The sequence below is a fragment of the Stegodyphus dumicola genome, chromosome 5 (assembly GCF_044657685.1).
Source record: "Stegodyphus dumicola isolate Sdum_Otavi_A_Nest chromosome 5, ASM4465768v1".
NCBI lineage: Eukaryota > Metazoa > Arthropoda > Arachnida > Araneae > Eresidae > Stegodyphus > Stegodyphus dumicola.
In genome coordinates, this window is record NC_140772.1 from 137,220,861 (window position 1) to 137,246,912 (window position 26,052).

Here is a 26,052-nt window from a genome sequence, read left to right on the forward strand (position 1 = left end):
TTCAAAACTTTAGTGCAGTTGTACAATAATTATTTAGGACTTACTTCTGGTGGATTATATTTTTAAAAATGACTGCATATTATTATATTATAATCATATTCAATAACATTAGCTAAGGCTTGAGAATAGTTCTTTACAAAGTAAAATGTAGTAGAAGAAACTGAACATAAAAGTAACAAGCAATAATGCCAGATGCTGTTTTACTATCACTAGTGTCAAGAAAACCCAAAACTAATGCCATATATGCTGCTTTTTTAATTCATAATATGAAGTAGTCTTGAATGAAACTGAATTATTAATTTCATTTGTAGTTTTGCTTAACCATGAGTATCAAGTGCATTGTCTTTGCTAAAATGGTTCAGTTTATATTTACATGTGTGAACTGAAGTCATTTGTTACTTATCATAAATTGTTTTTATATGCCTTAAAAGTAGAACCTCTTTAAATTGTAACCTGGAAAATTTGATTTTGACGCAACATGACTTTCTTTCTTATACAATCTATTAAATTATGCTCACACATTTTCCTGCACTTTATTTAAACTTATTTCCTCAAATTATTCTAACTTAATCAACCGATCCCTCAAGGCAACTTGAAAATGAAATCAAAAACTGCAGATTTTAAAATTAAATATCCTAGTCAAGTTTTGTCATGCAGAAGTCAAACTTCTTATAATTTTATTTTTTCATAACGAATATAAAACTTTCCAAAATATAAGTACAGGAATTGGGAAATCGCATCAAACGTTAGATTTTGTTTCATGAAAATTAAATTCTTTTAAAAAAAATCTGACATTGCCAAAACATGAATATTTTCATCACTTAAAATGCTTCTGTAATTGGAAGTGTATATGACTATGATAAACACTCTAAAAATAAAGGCGGAATAAAAACTTTTAAGCCAGGTATAGGAGTGGATATATCTGTATGTATAAATGTTTGATTGTGTTGATTGAAATAAAAAAAAGAGAAATGCAACCCTAGGTGGTATAGCAGTCACTTGTACAAAATTTCGGTGTTCTACAGCTAATCGTATTTAAGATATGCAGCATAGGTTCATACAGACATCATGAAAAAAATCCTTTTTGAAGTCATTTTAAATCCATTTTGCAAAATGTTTAGTGGGAAAAAGTCCTTTATTCTGTGTGTATGTACATCTATCACGCAAAAAGCCATCCTATAGATTTGGGAATGGTCAAAATGAATATTTCCATTGAAATATGATACCTGAAATTTTTCACAACGCAATACTTCCTTTATTTCATTCAAGGAAGTAAAAATGAGCCTTGGAAGCGAAATTTACGTGCTTAAATGTTAGCCATGGCATTTTATTTTTTGTAAAGTACCTGCTAAAATTTATTATTTCAATATATTGAAATTTCCTCTTTATGATATCAATAATTGGTAAATCTTACTTATATATTATTAATTTTGGTTGATTTTGTATTATAGAATTGTTGTGGTATTGGAAACCATGATTAAAGTATATACATTTACTCAGAATGCACAGTTACTTCACATATTTGAAACATGCTCAAACTCCAAAGGTAAGCGAAAGTATCTATTAAATCATAACACTCCAAAATTTTTAAAAATAAATAAATAAAAGAGAGAAAGAAAGAAAGCAAACCTTTTTCATTTTAGGTAGATTTTTATAATTTTCGCTATACTTTTTGTGTTGCATGTCAGATTTTGCAGATTCAGCCATTGTTCCCTCAATTCAGAATTTAAATTTAACATCACTGTTTATTGCAGTTTTAAATCAGTGATAAATGTAATTAATGTATCATGATGAATAATTTTCATTTCTGATAAATTTTCAGTTTTTTAAATGTTCTTAATATTTGCAGGTTTATGTGTTTTATGCCCAAACAGCAACAATTCTCTACTAGCATTTCCAGGTTGTAAAAGTGGTCATGTTCACATAGTGGATTTAGCAAATACAGAGAAAGCTCCTTTAGATATAGCTGCTCATGAAGCTGCACTTAGTTGTATTGCTTTGAATTTAGTTGGAACAAAAATTGCTACTGCATCTGAAAAGGTAAGCATTTTTACTAGAAACCTCTTGTATATTTTAGTGCATCATAATTACCTTGAAGGGGGGCAGAAAAGATAATAGTGTTGTCAATAGTGGAAAAGACAATATCAATAAATTTTAACACTTTAGCTTTTATAAAGAAATTAGACTTGGGCACTAGTAACTCATCCATTTACTAATGTGTAATATGGGTGGCTTTAAAATTTTTATTATTGTGACTAAATTTTCTCTGTGTATAGCTCTATGTAAGCTGTGTTTTGTCATGTATATCTATATTGATCAAATAAATTTGGCTTTTAGTGATAAAATGCCACCCAAAACTACAGCTTGCAACTCATTTGAAAAGTTGACTAAATGTGAAGTAACATGAAAAAATGTTGATATTGTTTAAAAAATGATTTTTTTACATTATTGTGTTATTTACAAATTAAGGCATGATTGGGCATTTCAAAACTTAAAAGAATGCGTATGTTAAATGGTGCAGGAAAATGTAAAAATATTCCAGTGTGGTGCTTCAGACATTGTAATGAATGATAAAAATGTGGATTTTTCCTTGATCTGTTTTTCCTGTAGATTTTTAGGTGTTTCAAAATGAACTAAATTCTACAATGGGGGTTTGTGCACCTCTAGGGGTTGAGGTGCTACTCCATTTTAAGGACTATTCTACAGCCTACTTCAGATTAGTGTCTACTTTCTAATGCATTGTTGTTGTGTATTAACTGCTTCAGAGAAAATTATTGCTATTATTATTATTTTGGTAATTTCAGCCATGATGGAGCCATTGCTTTAGGATGTTATAGGAAAACTACTGACAGGTGAAACTGACCATAAAATTTGCCGAGATCTGACTAAATTTGTGCCAGTCAAGCAGAAGTTTGAAGGAACAGATCATTCTTTATTTAATTAGATAATCAGCATATACAAGTTACAGACATAACATATTAAACCTTAAACTGCTTATCATAATTTTTTTATATTGCACAGCCAATGTTTATCCATTTTCTTGATGTCAGGCTTCTGTAATTCTATTGCATGTTGGTTTGTGTTGAAGACAAATCCCAGACTTTATTCATTTTTTTTTAAATGTGACTCTATTGCATGCTGTTAGACAAATCACAGACTTCAGTAATAATTTCTTTTCAAAATTTGAGTAAAAAACAGATAAATATCATTTAATTTATATTGTTTTTTAGAAAAAAATTAAACCAACTTATCAGAAATGAATTAGGTTTACATAAGTGTTACATCGTGCTAATCCATTTTTGGCTCTAAACTGCATCATTTGGTGATAGTTATTGCTTGATTTGAATAGTAATTCCATTTGTATATTATAGCAGAGTTACGAATATCTTATTTGCTTAATTTTACATTAAAAATATTTTTAAAAAAGTGAAAATTCAAATATATTCCAGTTACTTGAGCTTTTCGGTTAGTTGAATACTAGGTAGTCAGGCTTACTGCTGGGATTTTTCTGTGAACATCTTTTACAATATTTATTTGCATTTTATGAAGTTATTCTCTGGCCTTTAACAGGTGATAAGTGGAGGAGTTCTTTCATCTAAATATGGTGACTGATTCATTATTTCCCAGCCAACATCAGTTTCTCCTTTCCAGTAGGCATATGTGGTCATATATTTTCTTAGTAAATAGAATTCTTTTGTTAACTAACAATTGTTATTTTCTGCAGTTGCTTTCTTGAATTATAAAGTGTCTGCTAACAGATATGCAAATTTAATCGGAATTCAACTATTCAAAATGAAAAATTCTGTCTATATTATTTCCAGCATATATTTTTTTGCAAATAAAACCTTGTGCTCATTTTGTGCTGAAGAATAACTCCAGGGTTTAAACTTTCCCATAGCACCATCTAATATGGAATGTGATCTATCAAAACTGTCAAGGTTTCCTTTTTGAAATTTTCAGGAGCAGTAAGTTTAGTAGAAATGGGGAAACAAGCAATAGAGGTGTTTTCTATGGAACATCCAAAAATTGACAAACTGAAAAGTGAGATAAAATTTATTGAAATATTATGGGTAGGAGACAATATGCATTTCGAGTTTCATTCTCCTTCAGTGATGAGGAAAAGAAGTAATCCCATAATAAAGGCCTGTGAAATGAGGGCCATAGATGCTCATACTGCAGGAACATGTAATGTTGTAGATAAAGGAGTTCAAATCAAGTGACTTTAAACTATTAGACTGTTGTTGCACTGTTTGACAAAGGGGCAGGTCTCGTTGTCTCCGGCATTAAGATGCAGAAAAACAAACAATTGGCATTAGCTGCCAAAGAATCTAATGTTTTTATCCAGAATCAGATCATTAGAAATTTTAATATGAAGTCATTTATACGTAAAATGGAAATAAATAGATCTGTGTTTGCTCTGGCATGGAATGTAGTACCAATTACCCAACTGAGCTATCAAGCGATGATTTTGATAGATATTCTTAATCAAGCCCAGTTAAATTTTAATAAAATGTTATTGAGTTTTGTAAAAGAGACAAATATGTTGTTTATGCAGGTATCTGAACTAAGCAATGAACATAAAATTGAGTTGAGTCACATTCATGACTAGCAAGTGGGGACAAAGTTGAGAAGGTTATTTGCTTGATTGAAAAAGTAGAAAATCCACGAACAGTTTTTGTTTTCATGAAGACAGTTCTGACTAGTGATTCATCAATTTACCAGAAAGCATGTTGTCTGTCATTGCCTAAAAAAAAAAGTTAAGAGACAGATCCAAGAGTGGTTGGAGCAAAGAATTATTATGCCTCTCTTATCTTTGCCAATCCAGTGGTATTGTTGCAGGGAAAAGATAATACAATCAATTATTTGTTAATTATAGAAAATTAAATAGAAAACTTTTCAGATGTATTTCCCTTTGATAGAAGATGTTTTGGACAAATTACAAATGCCAAAATGTGCAGATAGATTTGAAATAGGCTGAAAGATTTAAAAAATGATATTTTTCATGTAATTGTCAATGAGAACAATCATAAGTTTACTTCCTCTGCTATTTTATACAGACAATTTGAGTTAAAAAGTCCAATTCAGGTTAAGCATTACTCTGAGTGTTTTTTTCAGAAGTATGTCTATACAGAGTTTGTACAGTCATGCCTATGTGCATGTGTCAACGTGGCGCGTGCGCAGAAAGATTTTAGCTTTGAGGTCCGGATTATAGATCATTCCGGATTATGGGTGTCCGAATTAATGACTTTTGGCTGTATTTGAATGTTTTACTTCTGATACTAGAAGTCCTTTTTCTTAACATGTTTATCTTTCCTTTTTTCCCACTTTTCACTAAACACAAGCATAGAAAGATATCAAAACTGCTTTTAATCTTATCACATGGACAGGCATTTATAGAAAGGAATTTTTCTATTAATAAAGAAATTGGAAACTGACAATTTAAAATACTGACAATTATGTCTCAATGCATCATCTGTGGCATAGCTAGGTTGGAGCAAGAGGGAACATCTGTCCCTGGGTGCAGCATCCATGAAGTGCCAAATTGATGTTACAAAATTTTAGAATGAAATGTTTTTCATTCTTGGCACACAGGAAGGGGGTGTAAAATCTTCAGTTGTCCCCGGGCGCTGGAAACTCTTGCTACGGCTCTGTGCATCACACACAGGGCTGGTGCTGCACATTTTCCACCTGATGCAATCTGTGTGGATCCTAAATTCTGCTGCCTAGTGCCTTTCTAAATTCTAAAATTTTGCCATTTCTAGATTTTGTTGCTCGATGTGTCACTAAATTCTAAAAATTCTGCTACACCGGCTCTGTAACTCAGGCCCTTACCATATGTCATTTCATATTTATTCTGAACATTCATGTTTCTAAAGAAATAAAATTAGCACCTTTTCCTATACATTTAGTTTTTTAAAATAACAGAAATCTTTAATTAAATACAAAAATTCTAAAATAAAGAGGAAACATATTGAAGAAAGAAACCAAATGCATAAAGAAAAAGAAAATTATTCTTCAAAGATAATATGTACAATTATTATTATGTAAATTAAGCAATTGTATATAATTTCAGCTTTTGCTATAATTTACCCTTTCTGTTTCCTCACCAGAGTGAAAATCACTTAAATAGTTTTTAAACTAAGGTTTTGGGTTAGTAAGGCAGAATTTGTTTCTGGCCTCCACCTTGCACAGTGCATTAGTTCCTAGTAGCTCTGGTAATTTGTAATTACTCATCTTTGCATTATCTTTGCTGATGTTTGACAGGTTAGGAGATAAAGGGATAAAGATTAAATTAGCGAACTAGCTAATTTAATTATTTGTAACTAACTGGTCACCCTTAAAAATTATTTCTGCATATTAAAGTGAGTTATTGCCTTTTATTAATCTTTTCTGTGGTCACCAGATACAGCACAAAAATATAAAAATTAATGTAAAATTTAATTTTTTGCATCCAGTGCGACTTAAAATAATACAAACAACTTATCGCCTCTGATGCATGAGTGGCTTATTGGAATCTTAAAATATAGTAACTGGGTTGCAACCCCAGGAACTCTACACAAAGTTATGACACTAACTGCATCAGACAGGCAGAGCACATCTAACTTTCAAAACCTGTTAACTATGGCTACATCAGGCTTTCAGGTTTGTTCTGATCAGCAAGCCTCTCTCTAGCCAAGCAGCAGTGGTGGCAGTGGCCAGTCTTCTGTAATGAATCATGCTGATTATGATTTTACTTCTCATTTTAACCTATGACATGCCATTGACATAAAATCTACCTGCTATTTACCAAACCTCTAAACAGAGCAAGTACGTGACAGAATGAGACATAAAAGAAAAAGTCAGCTTTGTAAAATGTATATAAAATGTCACTAATCTTCTTTAAAATATGATGTATTATTATAAGGGTAAAATATTTAATGCTCCCTGATAAATTTTATAAAGTATATTTTATTCTTAAATTTGTTTTATAATTATGTTTATTAAATGATGTTTAATAATAATGCATTCTACTTGTGGATCTATTTTATTCTTAGGACAATATCACAAAAGTGAAATTCAGGCATAGCTAATATCTTTAATTGAATTTATTCAGTTCCCATTTGTTGATGGGTCCTTAATTTTTTCAATTAATGGCCCTTAAAAGTACTTAATTTCCATCTGCAGAAATGTGTACAAACTCTGCTACAGTGTTTTCTGAGATCTCATGAACATGATAACATAACCATTCCTTCCATTGAAGGAAGGTATGGAAAAGTTAAAATCTGTTCTCCAAGCTGCATCCAAATATGCATTTGCGCTAAAATTGAATAAATGCCAGTCCCTGAAAAGAAAGGTGGAATTTTGGGTACATGTTATAGAAAAGAACACTATTTGTCCATCTCATGCTAAAACTCTAGCAGTTAGAAAGCTTCCTATCCCCAAAATTGTTAAACATGTGCAAAGATTTTTAGGCGTAACTTGGGAATTCAGGAAATTCATTCCTAGATGCACCAAAATTTCCAAATCATTTATTGACTTGGTATAAAAAATGATTCATTCGGCATGAACAAGAAATGTTCGGAAAACCTAAAAACTTACTATTTAAAAGTGTTGTCTTGAGTATGTTTAGACAAGAGTGAAAAACAAAGCAAGTAAGCATGGTTATGGTTCTTTATGACTCCAAGAATACAAAGACAGAAAACTACAGCCGTCTACTATTTGTGAACAGCTGAAAGTTTTTACTTCCATGTGTGAAGAAAAGGAAGTAAAAATTGTAACCTAAAAAAAATTTTGGGTATCATATTTCAACAGAAATATCCATCGTAGCCATTTTCAAATCCATTTGGATGATTCTTTTTGCAGGAGGTCTTTATGTATGGATGGAATAAAGGACAGTTTTTTCCAAAACTGATTTTAAAAGAATTTGAAATGAATTCAAAAGGGATTTTTTCATGATGTCTGTATGTACTTATGTATATACCTCGCATAACTCAAAAATGATTAGCTGTAGGATATTGAAATTTTGTATAAAATAGTTATAACATCTAGCTGTGCACCTCTCTTTTTTTATTGCAGTTGGCAGAACCAAACATAAACTCAAGAACACTAAAAATAGTGCACCAAGAATGTAGAAAGGTGCAATCATGAAGCTTTGCAAATAAATGCAATAAGATTTGATATGCAAATGATCCAAGTTTAGTGCCAATGTACATTATCACACACCCTGCAGTAATGCTGCAATCAGGAAGTGGGCCTTATATAAACTGGTGCATAGATGAAGGTTCATAAATGTGATGATCACGTTCTGATTCTAGGAGGACTTTAGTGAGCTATGCCAGATAGATACATGAGAAGACATTTCTCACAATTAAAGTGAGTTTGAAAGGGGCCTGATCATCACATGAAAACAGCAGGCTGGTCCACATGCCATTATAAAAAAATATTCACCACCAAATTAGGTGAAGTGTAATAATCAAAAAATATTACACTTCACCTAATTTTGACATTGCTTTCTTTGTATGTAATTACATATAAAAAATTAATAGTTTTAAATTCAATAAATCTTGATTAATATTAATATATGAGTGTGCTTTAGCTTATATATGTGCAAATAGTCCAGATTTATTGTAATGCCGTGTAAAAATGTGTAATTTTATTTAATTAAGATTAAATACTTTTACATAACTTTTTTCTGTACCAAACTCAAATAGTTTTACTTTAAAAATTATACTTATATTCAATTAATCATCTACGGATTCATCTTGCCTTATTTTCATCTAAGCTAATTCTGTTATGCACTTGATTTCAATGTCTCCTGTTTTTGTCACCATATCATTTTTTCCCTCCATATTTTCTTTTCATTCCTTTCAGTGCCATATTTAACACTTGTGGAGTTGTCATAGTTTGAGTCATTACATTTCGTGCTATTTATTGCATTATAATCATCTCTGATCTCCCAAATTTTCATTTCATTTTCGTAATTATCATCATCTTTTTTATATGGTTTCTGTACCTCATCTGTTTCTGTGTATTTTAAGACTCTGTATTTCACTTTTGGTTTTACTTGCCCATGTAAGCCAATCATTATCAGTTTATTTTTCTATGTGAGTCAAAGTTATAACACTAATGTTTGTGAAAATTGCAACACCATGAAGGAATTATTCAAAGTGAACAAAACTTACAGTGAAGGAAAATGTAAAGTAAGGTAGGACATGCAAATAATTAGAATTACAAAGTGATTGCACATGTATGGAGTGTGACCAGCTGTTTGTTCCATGTATATAGAGGTTGCATTGAAATTATCCTCTGTCTGCAGTGAATATTTAATGAGTGGTCAATATGCCTTGTCAACAGTGGAGGGTGTCATACCAACAACTATCAGAGTTCATATGAAGCCGCATCAATGGTATGCGAGAGGGAAGCCTTTTGTATTGAGCGATTCCAGCCTGCATGCAGTGTAATGCATTTTTGGAAGAATTGGACAGAGAAGAATAAAACAGGGTGAAATCCTGGCAGTGGGGCATGCTATAGCACAACAATGTGGAACAACAAACACCACATCTGCATGCCTCTGACGGATCATACAACGTCCTGTCATGTGTTTGCACAGTTTTGGAGCATGGTTATTGGCATTGTGTCGTCAAGCTCTATGGTTCTCGTCGTCAGCTGCAGCATGAGCTGTGTGCAAAAGTTCTTCTATGTAGGATTCTCTGTCACTGAATCACATAAGTCTTTCACTTCAATGGACACGAGAACAGAGTGCATGGCATGCCCGGTGGCAACAATTTGTTTTCTCGCTACAATCTGGAGTACAAAGATGGAAGAGTATGCATCTGATGTTACAGAGGGGAATGTCTGTTCCCACAGCATGTTATCCAGCATCATGCTGCAAAAAATGCCTGGGGTCATGGTGGGGGGAAGGTATTGGGTATAATTGATCCCATCTAGTGCAAACTGTGAGGAACCTCAGCAATGATCACTGCATATGGGAAGTTGTAGAACTAGAGGTTCTTCCCATTCTTCAATGCATTCCAGGCATTGAATTTCAGCAGGATAATGCCTGTGCACATGTTTCTCAGACTGCACAAACCTTTTTTATTATGTCACCCATTGAGCATGTCTGCGATTTGATCGGTTGGCAACTCGTTCATACAGCTGGTAGGGCACACACTAAGACTGAACTTTGGTGCCAACACGTAGCCATATAAAATGCCATTCCCCAAGATTACATTCGGAACCTGTATGATTTAATGCTATGACATTTACAAGCTCCTATCACTGAGTGTGGCGAACACACAAAGTACTGACTTTTGACGTTTGTTTTGTTTCTTGTCTTGTAAATTTACTGTTTATTTGTACTGCTATCAGTAATATGTGGAATAAATTTCATTCATTTCTGACAGTTCCTTCAAGATGTTGCATTTTTCACAAACATTAGTGTATATGACATATGTTTTTATTGATATTCACAGGTTATTGCATAAATAAGATTTAACAAAAAGTTATTTTATGTTAATTGAACAATTTTTATGATTTGGATCTTTACTGTCTGCTTTCCAGAGGGAAAATAAGAGTATTTAAATCAAAGGTTTTGGAAGTTTTAGGTAGAGCTTTAGGAAGTGCTTGCAGCTTTACTTTCTATTACCCATCTGTACCAGTTAACATTCTGACATTAGCCATTTGCTAAGCAATGTTTAATCACACCATTAAAGTTCGAGACAGCTTAATTTTTCTAAATTTGTGCAGTCTTCAACTATGATATTTTTAATATATAAATTCAACTTTATTATTTTACTTTTCCCTAGTTGTGGAGGTTTTGAGGTATATGTGGGTACCACATCCCTAAGAGAGGATTGATAGAATTAAATAGACAAATAGCAATCTTAATTAAGAGAGACATTTAGCAATTACTGCTCAAATTTAATGAGAAAAAATATAGTTGCCATAGTTGGCGACACTATAACGGCCTGAAAAGGACAGAACAGTCCAACACAGACATGGATACTGGGATTCACATGTCCTGGTGAAGCCCAGACTGCAGAAGAAAAAGATATCCCTCTCCATCAGCCTGTAAGGTTGCCATACAGGTTTAGACCGCCTTTTGCCAGTTAGCAGTTTTCTGTACAGTTTTGAGTTCGTATCACCTGTTTGGTGATGCCACTGCATTCTGCCTCCACAGTGGCAGCGAAATGTAACATACTGTGCGGGGGGTCGGATCAAGCATTGAGAATGGATGGTACAAATTTCTGAATGTTTTTCTACACACTGGGAAACAACTTGAAAAGAATCCATGGTTATAAAAGTGGGTTTCAGTCTATCTATGAAGATTATTTGTTTAATCCCTTTTATTTCGAGATCAAATGTTTTATCTTGTCTTCCTAGCACTTTAAATGGTCCATCATAAGAAGCGCTTGGAGTTACTTTATAACTCTGTTGTGTTGAACAAACACGTGCTTGGATTCGTTAATTCGAGGATTAATGAAACAGTTTCGCTGGCCATGGCTGGATGGCTGGAAGTTTTGATCAAGCAGACAAAGGAAATTGGGATTTTAAATCCTCCATGAATTGTTTGGGGAACGTGTCCGTAGGTGTCAGATAAAAAAAATTCTCCTGGGAGACGAATAGTCTTTCTGTACACAAGTTCAGAAGTGGTTGCCCCTATGTTCTCCTTGAGAGCTGACTGAAAACGCACCAGGAGCATTGGAAGGGTCGCCACCCAGTGACAGGTATCATATGCTTTTAACCCATTAACCGTCAAAACTACAAGGAATGTTTCTTTTCTCATGAAAATAATAACAAATATTAAATTAAGCATTTATAACATAAATTTACATTGAAAAAAAAAATGCTCTTACCTGTGGAAAAAGGTGAGTGTTGCGTTCGCGCAACGTCAGCGGAAAAAGACTACGGATGTTTAGTGAGTAGGATTATACTCATGTGATGTTTCTTTTGAGTGGAGTGCAGGATTACTTTTTAGCTGTATAACGTTTTATAAATGTACAAATCACTTTACTTGTAATTAATTTAATATTAAAATATACATTGTATTTCTTTTACAAATACAGATTATTTCATTTGAAAGATTCAAACATGAAAAGCTTGATTACAATCATGATGTAAAGCTACATTACATACTTTGCATCTATAAACAGTCTGGCTGTGGTACTCTTTACAACAAATTCTTTTGTTATCAACGAACTTTATGATAAAATGTCTACCATCTCCATGCAATGGTTTTCGAATGCTGAATTTACTAGGTCTTCCTGCTGCTGATCTATTTCTGGCTAATTCTACACTCTCAATAAGAGTTTGCAAAAGGAATAATGCATTCTCGCGTCTGAAATCTAAAAGAGACTATATTTCCAGTAGTAAATAGTGGTGATATTTAGTAAGTTTAGATACGGTCTCACCTCATCTAATTTATCAGTATTGTCTATTTGACTATTGTCAAATGCAAATTCTGCTTCATTTTCCTTTACTGCAAATGTGATATCAATTCTCGTACAACAGGAACAGAAATGTCCTTATCAAAAGACCAATACATTTTTTCTTGAGGTAAGGAATGATATCCTGTAAGCAATAATATTCCAATAAATCTTCTCATATAGGCTTCAAATGCAATAAATTCTGGTTTTTTTTTTTTTTTTTTTTTTTTCCCCGAAGTGTATATATTTGTTCAATGAGAAAAGAGTAAATGTCTAAACCAAAAAGAAAATCGAAAATCTGTGCATTAGTTTTACCTTGTGTTTTTTCTTTTATAATTTCTCTTCTATCTCTTTCTTCATGTTCTTCCTGAGACATAACTAACAGTTCCTTTTTTATATCCACTTCAAGATTTCAGTCTTCTGCTATTTAAACCTTTTAGTATGACTATAACTACTTTTAGAAGGCTAAAACTTACTTCTTACGTGAATTTCAACTTCCCCAGCAGTATCATTTGGTAAAATATCATTATCATTATTTGAAACATTGCCATTCCTTTCTTCTTCGATATTAGCCTCTGCAATTTCTGGCGTAACAACAACATCAGTTTCATTCTGGTCATTATTAACATTATCATCATCTGTTTCTTCATCAAAAAACCTTTGAAGGGCTTCTTCTAATGTAAGAAACTTCATTCTAAGCATTTTTAAACAACTAGAACATGAACCAGAACATCGAAAGGAATGAGTGAAAAAGGAGATTGACTACCCGTTTCCTGCTGACATTGCGTGAACGCAACACCTGCTTCCCCTCCCTTCTCAACACAAATATAAACATCTGACTGATGTAATGTTCTGATAAACGGTGACCTTGACTAAAAATAGATCACTCATAAAGACGGAAATTCTTTCATTAAATATTTTCAGCAAAAATACCCGGTCGAAAATTTTGCTTAAATTTTTCTTAAAGTATCAGATTAATTATTATAAACAAAATGATTGTTGAAGGCAAATATTTTTTTACAGAAATAATCTTCATAATATTCCCTACACAAAATCATCTGCTGGTATAAAATATCTTAGGTAGTTATATTTACATACGCATTTATTTTGACTGTTGCGTCAACACAACACCAGCGGCTAATGGATTAAGGCAGCTTTCAAAGGAAGGTGAAACTCCTCAATAAGTCCATGCGTCTGTAGATGGTATGGAGATGTCCTGATCCTCTTGATTCCAACAATTGTGAAAGCGCTCGAAATAATCCACTTTCAAACTATGGAGATTGTTTGAAAAAAAGAAACAATTTTTAAAAAAATGAGTTCTAAAGTGTCATTTGATTCTGAGTAAGAGGATGAGTCTAAAAAATTTTAAATGATCCCACGCATTTTTCTGTTGCTATGAACTAAAAAAACACGTTATCCATTTTCAAGGATTTAAGAGTAAGTTTTCTGTTATGTCATGAGATAATTGCTGAAATGTTTTGAAATATTTGGTAACTGTAACTAACATTCGTAACAGATTTTGAGTTTTTTTTTTTTTTTCCATTTACCAAGTTATTAAAATATTTTTTATAATACGGAATGTTTGAAATATGATAAAAGATAAATATCACGAAAGATGTAGATAATCAATTGCCATTAAGAATAAAAATCCTTGGTCAATAGTAATAGCAGCCGGACAACCAAATCAAGTAATCCAGTGGTGGTAGAAAGCCTGTGCTACTGTGCATGCAGTTATGTCTGGTATGGGTACGGCTTTGGGCTATTTAGTAAACCTATCTATCACAGTTAAACAGTAATAATTATTATGGAAGAAAGTAGCAGACCAGCGAGGTCAAGATGGACGTGATAAAATCTCTGTGATTGGTCTAGAAACTTAATTAACAGGGTTTTAGCATGTCTGCATACTTTTGCTTTCTGGCACGGAATGCACTGTCACACCCAGTTTGCACAATCTTTACGGATGGAAGACCAAACAAGCCGAGAACTTGTTAACTTTGTTGACACAGGAATGTGAGACAAATTGTGCAATGTTGCAAAAACGTTCGCACTGCTGTGGGGATATACAGATGGGCCACACCTGTTGACAAATCGCAATATATCGGTAAGATACAATTAAGCAAGGTACTTTTTTTGAGTTGTAAAACTTTAGAATCTTTAAGTAAGGTTTGTAATTCTGGATTGATTTGTTGCATTTTAGCAGTTTCCTGATAGTCAATAGGATTAGGCATTCTTTTGCTTCTATGTTCAAAAGTGCATCAGCAGCTATATTCTCCAATCCTTTTATATGGTGAATGGAAAGATAAAGTCTAATAGCCCAGCTTGACGAGGTGAACATTTATCCAAATGCTGTCAAAATGTATACGTAAGCAGCTTGTGATCGGTGATTGAAGAAAAGTTCCGTGCTTCCAACATATGTTTAAAATGCCTAATAGCAGCATAAGCTGCCAGTAGCTTCCGATCTCAAGTGCTATAGTCTCTTTCTGCTTGCAAAAGATTTCATGAGAAAATATGAGAGGTTGTAAATTTTCATCAACTAATTGTGATAGCGTTTCACTTATCGCAAAGTCTGACGCATTGATCTGTGAAACCAACTGGGCATCTTTTTTCAGGTACGCTAAAAGAATCGCATTCATGATTAACAATTTTCAAATTTGTTCCGCGCTTCCTTAGACAAATTCAGTGTTGTTTTATGATTTTTCTTATCCCTTTTTAAATAGGAAGTTAAATGTATTCAATTCTGTTCTACGTTGGGTAAAAATCAACAGTAAATCTTTAAAAATCTTAAAAATCTCTGCAAATCTTTTACTGTTTTAGGAAGTGGGTAGTTAAGTATCAGTTCAACTTTGTTCAGCAAAGGCTTGGTTCCATTTTTAACGATTAAATGTCCAAAGAAAGATATTTCGGGAACGCCAGAAACACATTTCGCATTGTTAATTGTCAATCCATATGAAGTTAATTTTTCAAAAACAAGTGGGATTTATGATCATCTTCTATATCACTAAATATCAAAATATCACTAATGTAGACATAGAAAAATTTTAGGTTCCCAAGAATTTCGTTCATAAACCTTTGAAAGGTTTAAGCTGCTCCGCGCAGTCTGAAATTTAAAAACGGAAATTGAAAAAGACCAAATGGATTGCAAACTGCAGTTTTCGGCATATGGTCTGGATGGATCGGCATACGATGATATGCCTGAACGATATCAATTTGTGAAAAAATTTTCTTTCTACTAAACTTATTATTAAGGTCTTGTAAATGCAGGATATCTGTTGGGTTCGGCACATGCATTTAACTTTCGGAAGTCTTTTACTGGCCGTATATCGCCCAAGCTTTTAGAAACGGCATCAAGAAATGATGATGACCATGCCGATTTTGTGTGTCTTCATACCTTGGTCCATCATAAATTGAAATTCCTTTTTTACTGCTTCATATAACTAAGTAGCCTATGCAGTTTACTATGCATATGTGGACCATTTGTTTTGATGTAATGGACATGCTATGCTATTTTCTGCCCAAATCAGATTTTAATTTCAATAAGTCTAGAAAATCTTTCAAGATTCTGTGATATGGTAAATCACCTGATATGGTAATCAGCTTTATCGAAAAATAATTTTCAAAATTGGAAAGAGAACCCAATTTGAGTTAATTTCGATGTATTATCAATGAGCCTGCCTTGTTTTAAATCCATTGAAAGATCAAAATACCTTAAAAAATTCACTTCTATTATAGGCACCGGTATATCGGCAATTAAAAACTTCCAAGAAAAGTATCATTCAAGTCCTAAATTCGCATTTAATAATTTTGTTCCATATGTAGAATTCCTGGAATTATTCACGGTAAATAATTGTAGTGAATCAGGATGAATTTTCTTAAATTTAGAAGTTTGGGAGGGACGCATGAGACATCTGAGCCCAAATCGATCAAAAGTTTTAAATTTAATCTGTTATTGTAAACAACATGAATGCATGACTGTCGATGAGTTTCAATTGACAGCCACTACTATAAGTTTTCCTGGTCTGTAGTATTCCGAGAAAAAGAACAAAGTGCTCGGCATTTTGGTGCATTATTACCAAATCGCAAATGAACCTAACAACAATTGTTAACACACTCATGAGAATGATCATGTGAAAAACTACGTGGTCTATTATGTGGATTCTGGGGGAATTTATTTATCGGTTTTTCATGGGAGAATCACTCCACGTGTTTACTTAGAGTAGCAATTTCGCTCCTTAAGGCCTCAAGATCTGTGAGAGGGAAGGAAGAATCATTTGGATCGCTGGGGCAACTCATCACAGCTGCCGGGACAGCAAACGCACTATTGTTTGTTGAGATGTGCACTTCAGATATCATCTACTGTAATTTCCGGAAGAAAGGCCGCATCAGCGTAAATGCCACACTCAAGAAAAATGGTGGGAAAAAAATTAAAATTACACAGAAACGCCGCAATAGATTAAATTGCGCACGACATCGTCGTGGGCCGTATAGATGCAAAATCTCAACATGTGTCCTGATATATGACATATCAGTTAAGAAAAATGCATGAAATGAAACCATAACTCAAAAATAAAAGGTAAGAAATGTTGAAAATATATTTACGTTCTCAAGTATACTTATATTTACCCACTAAAGAAGTCCATATTTGTAATACTCAGACTATATTATAAAAAATGTTGCAGCAACGAAATATTAAATTTGGATGACAAAAGGAAATTTTAAATTTTACTTACAAAAGGAATTACAGCAACCTATACATCATATGAAGCCATCAAAATCCGATTCCTCACTCTGTGAATTAAAAAAAAAATTGTAAATCCTGATCTAAGTTCAAGTCTTCCAGATCGTAACATTCATCCTCTTGGTTTACAACCTCTTTATCTAAGGATATAATTTCAGCTTCTTTGAACCCTGCTATTATTGACGATGTTTTTACCGATTTCCACGCACTTCCTACCCACTTTGCATCTTCTTCATAAGATGCTCTACGCATTTTACCGCTTTTGGTATACGTATGCAATCCTTCACTCATCCAACACTCCCACCACTTTTGGACTTCAGCTTTGAAGGATTTATTACATGACAAATCTAATGGTTGTAAGATTTTTGTCAAACCACCAGGAATTATTGCTACGATCGACAATTTTTGACATCTGGTTTTCACTGAATCAAGTAAATGAGCACGCAGGGAATCCATTATCAATAACCCTTTTGGTTTGAAAAAAGATCCCTTATGACGCTGCCAAACTTTTTTGTAGCCACTCATGTATGATTGTTTCGCACATCCAGCCATTCTCGTTTGCACAAATAATTACGTCATTAGGAAAATCTCCCTTTGGAATAGTTTTTCGTTTAAAAATGATGATCGGCTTTAGCTTGTCACCGTTTGCAGCACAAGCTAACACACATGTAAATGACGTTCTTTCATGCCCTGTTGTAAGCACAGATACAGTTTTTGCACCAGTTTCATGAACAGTTCTGTTTGCAGGAGAGTCGAAAGCTAACGGCATTTCAACCATATTTATTATCTGTGACCGAAGAAGTTTTTTTTTTTTTTTTTTTGTCAATAATATCTGTCATACATTTTAGAAAAGATTCCTTTTTATCCCCCCGGTCCATTGGTAATTGTTGCCCGACTGTTGTTCTAGTATGCACAGAAATATTTTTCTTTTCATAAATCTGCTACACCAGCAAAGCCCTCCTTTGAAATCATTTATGTTCATTTGTTTTGCTATAAATTTTGCTTGTAAGCGAATTTTTACAGTCGAAATTGCCATTGCCTTTCCTCGTTGCTCCTTCATCCAGTTTGCAAGGTCGTCCTCTAGATTCGGCCACTTTACAGTACCACTTCTTTTGGCTCGTTTCTGTTGTGGCATATTTTTAAGAAGTTCGTTTTCAGTTCTCCAACCTCGAATACATCTCTCGTCCACTTCAAAATCTCGAGCTGCTGCTCTATTTCCAATTTGTTCAGCACATGAAATTACATTAAGCTTAAAACCAGCAGTATAGCTTCTGTGCCGTTTAGGTGCCATTTTCAAAAATTTTCCACTCACTTCTTACTTAAAAACTATCCAACAAATACCCAAACTGATGGGATCTGTATCTGGCAGAATGCCAAGAAAAATCGATTCATGCTGAAGAGAAAATTCGTCAGAGTTCGTTATTGCGAGGCAGGTGGAGTCGTGTCTGCCTTTGAAAAAAATTGCAGAAAAGGCAGGGGTGGGGAGAGGATGGGTCCTGGAAGATTCATCTGGAAGATTCACCTGGAAGATTCATCTGCAGAATTTCTTCTGGAAATTATGGTATTTAATGTGAAACATTAATTTCAGGGTCTCTGTAATTTGTGATCTCTCAATATAATATTCATATTTTTGCTTCCTCATGAAAAATTCCAAACTTGATTCATTCAATTCTTTTAAATTTTACTTAAAAATATTTCGGAAAATGAATCTAATGTTTTCTATGCTATTTCCTCTTTTACTTGGGTTCATGCCATTATAATTTATTATTACATCAGAAAGACTAATTTCTAGTATTTCCCTTATCAGTAAAAAACACTTTCTGGGGAGTTTCTGAATGAATTTTGGCTAAATTACAATTTTAATTAAACATTTTGGGGAATTCTTTTGTGGAAAATGTCTTGAAGGAAAGCAAAAAGACTGTTTTAGAAAGATTTTAAGCTAGATAGGTGAACAGTATCCACTGGCTATAAAAATATAATGTTGTCCAGATTGATTTTTGTTATAATTGTTAATAGTAAAATGCATATAGAATGATGCATATGGCTATTTATGATTGATGTTACATTATAATAGAAATCTTGCAGCTCAAAAGTAGTTCATGAACTGTTCTTAGGCAATTGTTATAATCTCCGAATAAGGGCAGTTCTTTGATCTTTCTTCTTCTTAAGTTAAAACAGGTCAAACAAGTTTTCTCAAGTTAAAACAGCATATTGCTTTTAGAGCAGTGCTAGTTTGCTCTGCTGTTCTGTGATTTTTTTTTTTTTTTTTTCAATGCCAGTTTGCTCTGCAGTGCTAAGAATTCTCCAGTTCTCTCTCTCTCTCTTTTTTTTTTAAACTTGAAACAGATTGCTGTTCACACAGACAGAAGACAGAGGAAAAAATTTACTGTTTGTTGTCTTTTTAGTTTAGTTAATTTGGGACTGTTTTTTGAAATTTCGGGTATGGATGTTTATTTTATGTAATGTTTACTGTTTCAAAATATATACTTCTTATGCTTTTGTTTTCATTAATTCATTGCTGTTTTATGTAATTTTCATTGCGGCACCATTTTTTAAAATGGCTATTATTTTTTACATGTTAAGTTGGCCAAAAATTTGAAAGACTTTGTCGATGGTTTTAGTACCAAAAATGCCATAACCTGTAAAAAAATTTTTTGTTGTTGTTGTTAAATTATTAAATGATTAACACTCTAGCTCTTGAAAATTCATTGCCAAAGACAACAGCCGCACTCTGAAATCATATGCTAGACATTTTAAAAGTTTTTTATTTCTGAAATAAACATTAAAAAGATATGCATAAAAATTTTTCTTAAAGAATAACTACCACAGCCAGAATGTCTCAAAGCCAAAGCATGCCATATCCATGTACTCTGTTAATCTTTTTTATTACTAAATAATACCAATGTTACGAAATGTTGAAAACTAAATTATTTTTTCATAAACAAGTACTTACATGTTACTATTAGTACCTTACTAGTTTCTCTATCATAAATTGTTCATTTATGCCATATGTGCATTCTTGTTTTAATCACAATATATTCACAAATGTTTTGAGATTACTACAGTTGCATTATTTTCTGTTTAAAATTATTCTTCAAAATCTACTGAATATGCTAATTTGTCACATAATCTTAAAACTGTATACTCAAAGCATAAACCCCTTCTTTAAAATCTGAAGATATATTAAACCCTCAGGATTAAGGTGAGGGAAATATTAAATGTTTCAAAATCTGAAAATGAATTTAACCTTGAATATTAAGCAAGCCCAACATTTATAACAAAAACTGTTTATTGTTATTTTATAGCCTCTTCTCACATATAAGTGTATTCTAGTTGGAAAAAAAAAGTGGTAATGATGTAGTATATGATCTGACATTTGTAGCTATATTACTGCTTTCGCATTATCTCATGGAAACGTAATGGATATTCATTAGTAAAAGCGATAAATATTTTTAGCCATGCTGCTTGACATGCATAATGTATATGACTTACAAACTCATAAAAATGGCCTTAAATGTCATTGCTGCTTTTGTTTTGATGAAATGAAAGGAATTTAACTTAAATAGAATAGAAAATTTAATAGATTGTTAAATTAATGAATGCAGTTATTTTCATTTATGTATTCTTAATTATTTATATTTATTTTCACAGTTAGAAATAGTGTTTCAGTAGCATCACCTAAGAAATAAATCACAGACTGAAAACGGTAGATTGCATACTACATCATTACGAAAAAATTAATAAAAAACATCTGGATATTGATTGCAATCAGTCATTCGGATGTGCAATTTTCATTTCATCACGTTTTTTTCCCTCCCTCTCTTTACTTCTAAGAGTTAAAATTTGTGCAAGTAATTTGAATTTAATTAATTACTTTTTAAAATGCTTAATTTCTTCTTAAAGGGTACACTGATAAGAATCTTTGATACATCTTCTGGGAATTTGTTGAATGAATTAAGAAGAGGAGCTAACCAAGCAAATATATACTGGTAACCTATTTTATGGAGCATATTCCCATTGTAATCTTATTAATTGTTATATTAAGTCACTGTAACTATGGGGATGGTGAAGTTGTTATATGATGTTAGATTTTGATATAATAAAACATAGTGCAATAGTGGCATTAAAATTCTTAAGTACTTTTCATACGTAGTGTTGTGTACTCTTTTGGAAGAGAGCTCTTATCGTTTGAGTTCAATTTTGTAATTAATGCATTTTAATCATTTCTTTGCAGTTAAACCTTTTTTCATAAATTACTAAATAAGTTATATTTTATATAGTAAATTACAGACATTTTTCATTCTTTAAGCTGAGATTGCTTAAATTTTATACATAAGTTGATTTAACTGAAAGAATTGATTTTATTGTTTAATTTGTTAATTATAACTTACAAAATTTTTGGTGAAGATATGTTTATAAATATGCAAGAACTTAACACAATTGAAATTAAATTTGAAATACTTCAGAATTAATTATGAGAGCAGTATCATGCAGATATCAAATGCCATAACAAAGAAAATATCTAAAAAGGGGGAGAGTCTTTTTGAGAAGGGAACAAAAGTGTTTGGTAACTTCACAGCCTATTGTACCCATGGTTTCTGTAAAGCTAGCAGTCAATTCCAACATTGCAGCAAAACTTCTAAAGTGTCCAAGGAGTCTATTGCTTCCTAGTGGATGGGTGGCATGATATTGTCCTTCTTACATTCTTCTAATGACATATCATGCATATTGGACACACTAAAGACACCAGATTCTACTGGAGCACACATGGCAATACCATCATTTGCACTAAGAAACTCCTCAAAACTAAAACCAGTTTTTTTTCTTTTCTTTTTTTTTTTTTTTTCTTTTTTTCAAGAATATTCTATTTGTTATCGCAATGATCCTGATTTTCAAGTAATGTAACCTGTGCTGGTTATGTTTTAAAGAATGCATTGTATTTTGTGAGTTTTTCAATTAAATGGGGTTGATTATTTTTGAACAAAGTTCTAGCAGAGAAACAACAGGGGGAAAAGTACAGAAAACTTTAAAAATTTGTATTAATAAAGAAATGTAATGATTCAGTGGGCTAAAAACGATTCATAATTCATGTTAACTAATAAAACTTTGTATAAGGTCAAGTACGTTGCTGCTAGGACCAAAATTTTGTTCGTGTTAACCAAGTAAGAAATCAAAAGCCATCTGTTCCCACCACGACCGTTAGATATTGTATGTATTTGGAAAGAAAGAATTGTTTAATCTTGTAGCTGTTAAAGTGTTAAGATGATATTTGAAAAGGAGAACATTCTGCAAAAGATATATTTATTGAAAGTATTTCATTAATATGGATTTTCAGTAATATTTTTAGGCTTCATTAAAAAGAAATTAGACTTTTTAAAATTACATTTGCTATAATACGTTGGTAATATTTTTGGTTAAATAGAATTTAAATTGATTTATACATGTAAGTATTCTAAATTTTTTAAATGTAAAGTTAGAAAATGTCAGTGGAACTCTTCAATTAACTCTTCATAAGATTTAAAGGTTTAAGTAGTTTCCCATGAAAATTTAGTTATACTTATTTCCTCTTTTAAGATTTGTACCAAGAATTTGATTATGTTTCCAAGAATTTATGCTTGTGAATAAATGCGTGAATTGCATTAAAACAAATTCTAGGTGCAGATGAATCATAACCACATTTTTTAATTATAGAATTGCTAAAAAATATATGAAATGTTTGAATGTTGTCATAAAGTGATTATAAATTTAAATAATATTTTGATTAGTTTTCATTTTATGTTTACTTACACATAGGTCGTTTAAGGTTGACCAGGATTTAGGTACGTAAATAATCGATGAATCGCCGAATCATGATGAAACTTGCGGGTGACGTAATGTATTTCTTCTCGAGTAACTAGTGCCCGGCATGACGTATTTGGCACATGCACAACTGTTGCAGCGAACATAGTGGCAAGCAGTGTGTCGTGGTTGTGGAGCAGTGGTGTGTAATCAAATTTCTTGTGAAGGAGAAAGTTAAACCAGCTGAGATTTTCAGAAGATTGTAAACACAGTATGTTGAACAAACATTGCCACAGAGAAGAGTGTACAAATGGTATGAATAGATGCACAAAGGATGGGAACTGATGACAAATGAAGCGCATGGACACATTTGCACGACTGCAGTCACACCAGTGAATATTGCATGTGTTGAGCAAATGATTCTTGAGAACTCCCAAGTAACAGGGCAGGATATTGCTGCCAAGGTGAATATCAGTGTTGGGAGTGTTGAGATAATCACTCACAACCACTTGCGCTTCTGCAAAACTTGTGCAAGATGGGTTCCCTGCCAGCTGACACGTGATCAGAAGTGGTCACGCATGAAGGTCTGTGAACAGATTCTGAATCGATTTTGAGCCGAAGGTGATGAATTATTGCAATCCATCAACACGTGTGATGAAAGATGGTTGCACAATTCAACCTCAGAGACCTAAAGAAGCAGCATGGAGTGGCAGCATAAAGGTTCCCTGCCGCCCAAGAAATATGCAGCTGACCGCTCAAAAGGTCATGGCAAGTGTCGTCTGAAATATGAAGGGTGTTTTCCATGTGTATTTTCTGGACAAAGGTAGCACAACTACTGCCCAGTATTACTCCACATTGTTGAATAGGGCTGTATGAAAGTCCATTCGCAAGAAAAGATCTGAGATGTCTGGAAATGTCATTCTTCTCTCCATGACAATGCTCGCTCTCACACAGCCAATGTGACAACAACTCTGGCTGAAATGTGTTGGGTAATTGTGCCCCAACCCCCCTACAGTCCAGATTTATTCCCCAGTGATTATCATTTCTTTGCACTCCTTAAAGACAATCTGGAAAGGAAGAAATTCACTGCAGATGAAGCGCTGCGGAACGATGTCCTCCAGTGGCTAGGACAACAACTAAGTCTTCTACACCAAAGGAATCAGGGAGCTGCCGCAATGATGGCAATGGTGTCTCAACACACACGGAGAATACTTGGAAAGCTGATATAGTTTGGTGCTTCTTGTGCTATCTGTTTCCTTTGAAGAAATAAGAGTTCCGATCAACCTTGAACGAACCTTATATTTAATTAAAAAACATTCATTATTAATTAACACTTTAAAAATTGGCTGATTTTTGTGCATTTTAATATCTATTACTGCATACATAAACTGAAGCTTTTAATTTATGTTCAGTCTTCACATATCTCAGGTGGCATTGTTTAGGTAAAATATTGCTGATTTCTTCTTTTTAGGCTAATAAGCAGAATTTTTTTTTTTTTTTTTTTTTTTTTTTTTTTTTTTTAATGTAAAAATTCTTCTCTGTTGGCTTTCTTCCCTTAATACTGAGGGGGGAAAAATGTACTTTGGATGTTTTTATTGTGAATGCACAGTACTGAAATAAAAAAAAAATATAGTATTGAAGATAATAACTGTAATTAACTTTGAAATGCTTTACTACAACAGCATGTCTATTCATATAGGTTTCTAAAACCATTTGACAATCCAAGTTCTTTTCTAATTCTCCCTTCCCCAAGTGGTATACACCATATAGTTTCCCCATCAGTTTTCAAGTGGTAATATTTTGAAAAAATGCTAGCAAATGTAGTGTTGAAAATTCTTATTTCAGTCCTAAATTTTTTAGCATAAATTTCAACTTTGATTCTTCTCTCATCTGTGTATCAAGTGATCATGGAACAGTTCATATTTTTGCTGTAGAAGATAGTAAGAGGAACAAACAGTCAAGGTAATTGTATTATTTCAGTAATTTAGTTCAATAGTTTTCAAGTCAATATCTTAAATTTCTATATTTAATTTATATATACAAAAAAAAATTGAAATGTTTCAGATTTTAAATTACGTCCAAAGGGGCGTTTTTTAACATTTTGTGTGTTACTTTTCTTTATTAAATATCATGTTCCTCGCACTTAAACCATAAGATCCAGTGCAACAGCAATATCGCAAAATAGTTTTAAAACGAGCATATCTTTAGAATTTCCGATACAGAGACTCATGCGCTGGAGATAAAAATGTTTTTTCTGCACAACGTTGCCATTGCTCGCTTTGAAATCCTTGAGTTTGTTAATCAAAAATTCATCAAAATTTTAAAAAATAGGAAATCGATCATAAAACAAATTTCAAATTTCAAATTTGGTCTTCCGCATGCTCATATTCATTGGAGGATTACGTTATTCAAAATTTGATGACTCTATGTACCATTGTTTTATCACAATACGAGAAATATACATACATTTATGCAGATTTTTCATTATTTAATTTCTTCAAATATAATGCAGGACTCTAACATTTTGTGGCAACAGTTTGAAAAGTGAACCGACATTTATGAGTCCGACGCAAAATGCCAAAACGAAACTAATAGTCCTTCGGGATTCAAATCCCTTTGGACTAAAAAATATTTATATCTATAGGTGAACATATTTTTTGTTATTAACATGTTTTTTATATGTATAAACATGTTTTTGTGTTATTAACATGTTTTATATACAGGGTGATTCTAAATTGTTTTTACAAGAGAGGTGATAGTACGCATCCAGATGATCAATAATTACCATAGAACAAAGGGTCGTATTCCACTCCGAGAGGCAGAAAAGAGGAAAGTAGAAATGCATCAAGGAAGAACAAGGAGACTATCTTCTAAGACTATCAAGAATAAACCGTATGCAAATTTTCACTGTGAAGAAGCAGCATTTTGCTCTTGGTTGGTACCAAAGAAAGCCAAGCAGAGCAAATGGTGTCCTTGAAAATGGCACAACATCATTGCTTCAAGTACAGTCAAATACCGAAAATCCGCCAACTCCTGAAATCCGTGTTGCCTCTCAAAATATAAACATTCTGTTTATTGGTTTTGGAAACCGAAACATTGAGTATGGAATATCGAAGAAAAAATATCTACCGAATA

The 26,052-nt window shown here is 32.8% G+C and overlaps 1 protein-coding gene across 2 annotated transcripts in view; it reads left to right on the plus strand.

The window, feature by feature from the left end:
• Window positions 1-26,052, plus strand: part of LOC118205097 (WD repeat domain phosphoinositide-interacting protein 3) — a 67,265-nt gene that overhangs the window by 24,294 nt on the left and 16,919 nt on the right. For both annotated transcript variants that reach the window (XM_085817098.1, XM_085817099.1), the window contains exons 5-8: window positions 1,452-1,546; window positions 1,850-2,040; window positions 21,043-21,128; window positions 24,778-24,879. In XM_085817098.1, the coding sequence (XP_085673224.1) occupies window positions 1,452-1,546; window positions 1,850-2,040; window positions 21,043-21,128; window positions 24,778-24,879 (474 nt within the window). The remainder of the gene's footprint in view (window positions 1-1,451; window positions 1,547-1,849; window positions 2,041-21,042; window positions 21,129-24,777; window positions 24,880-26,052) is intronic.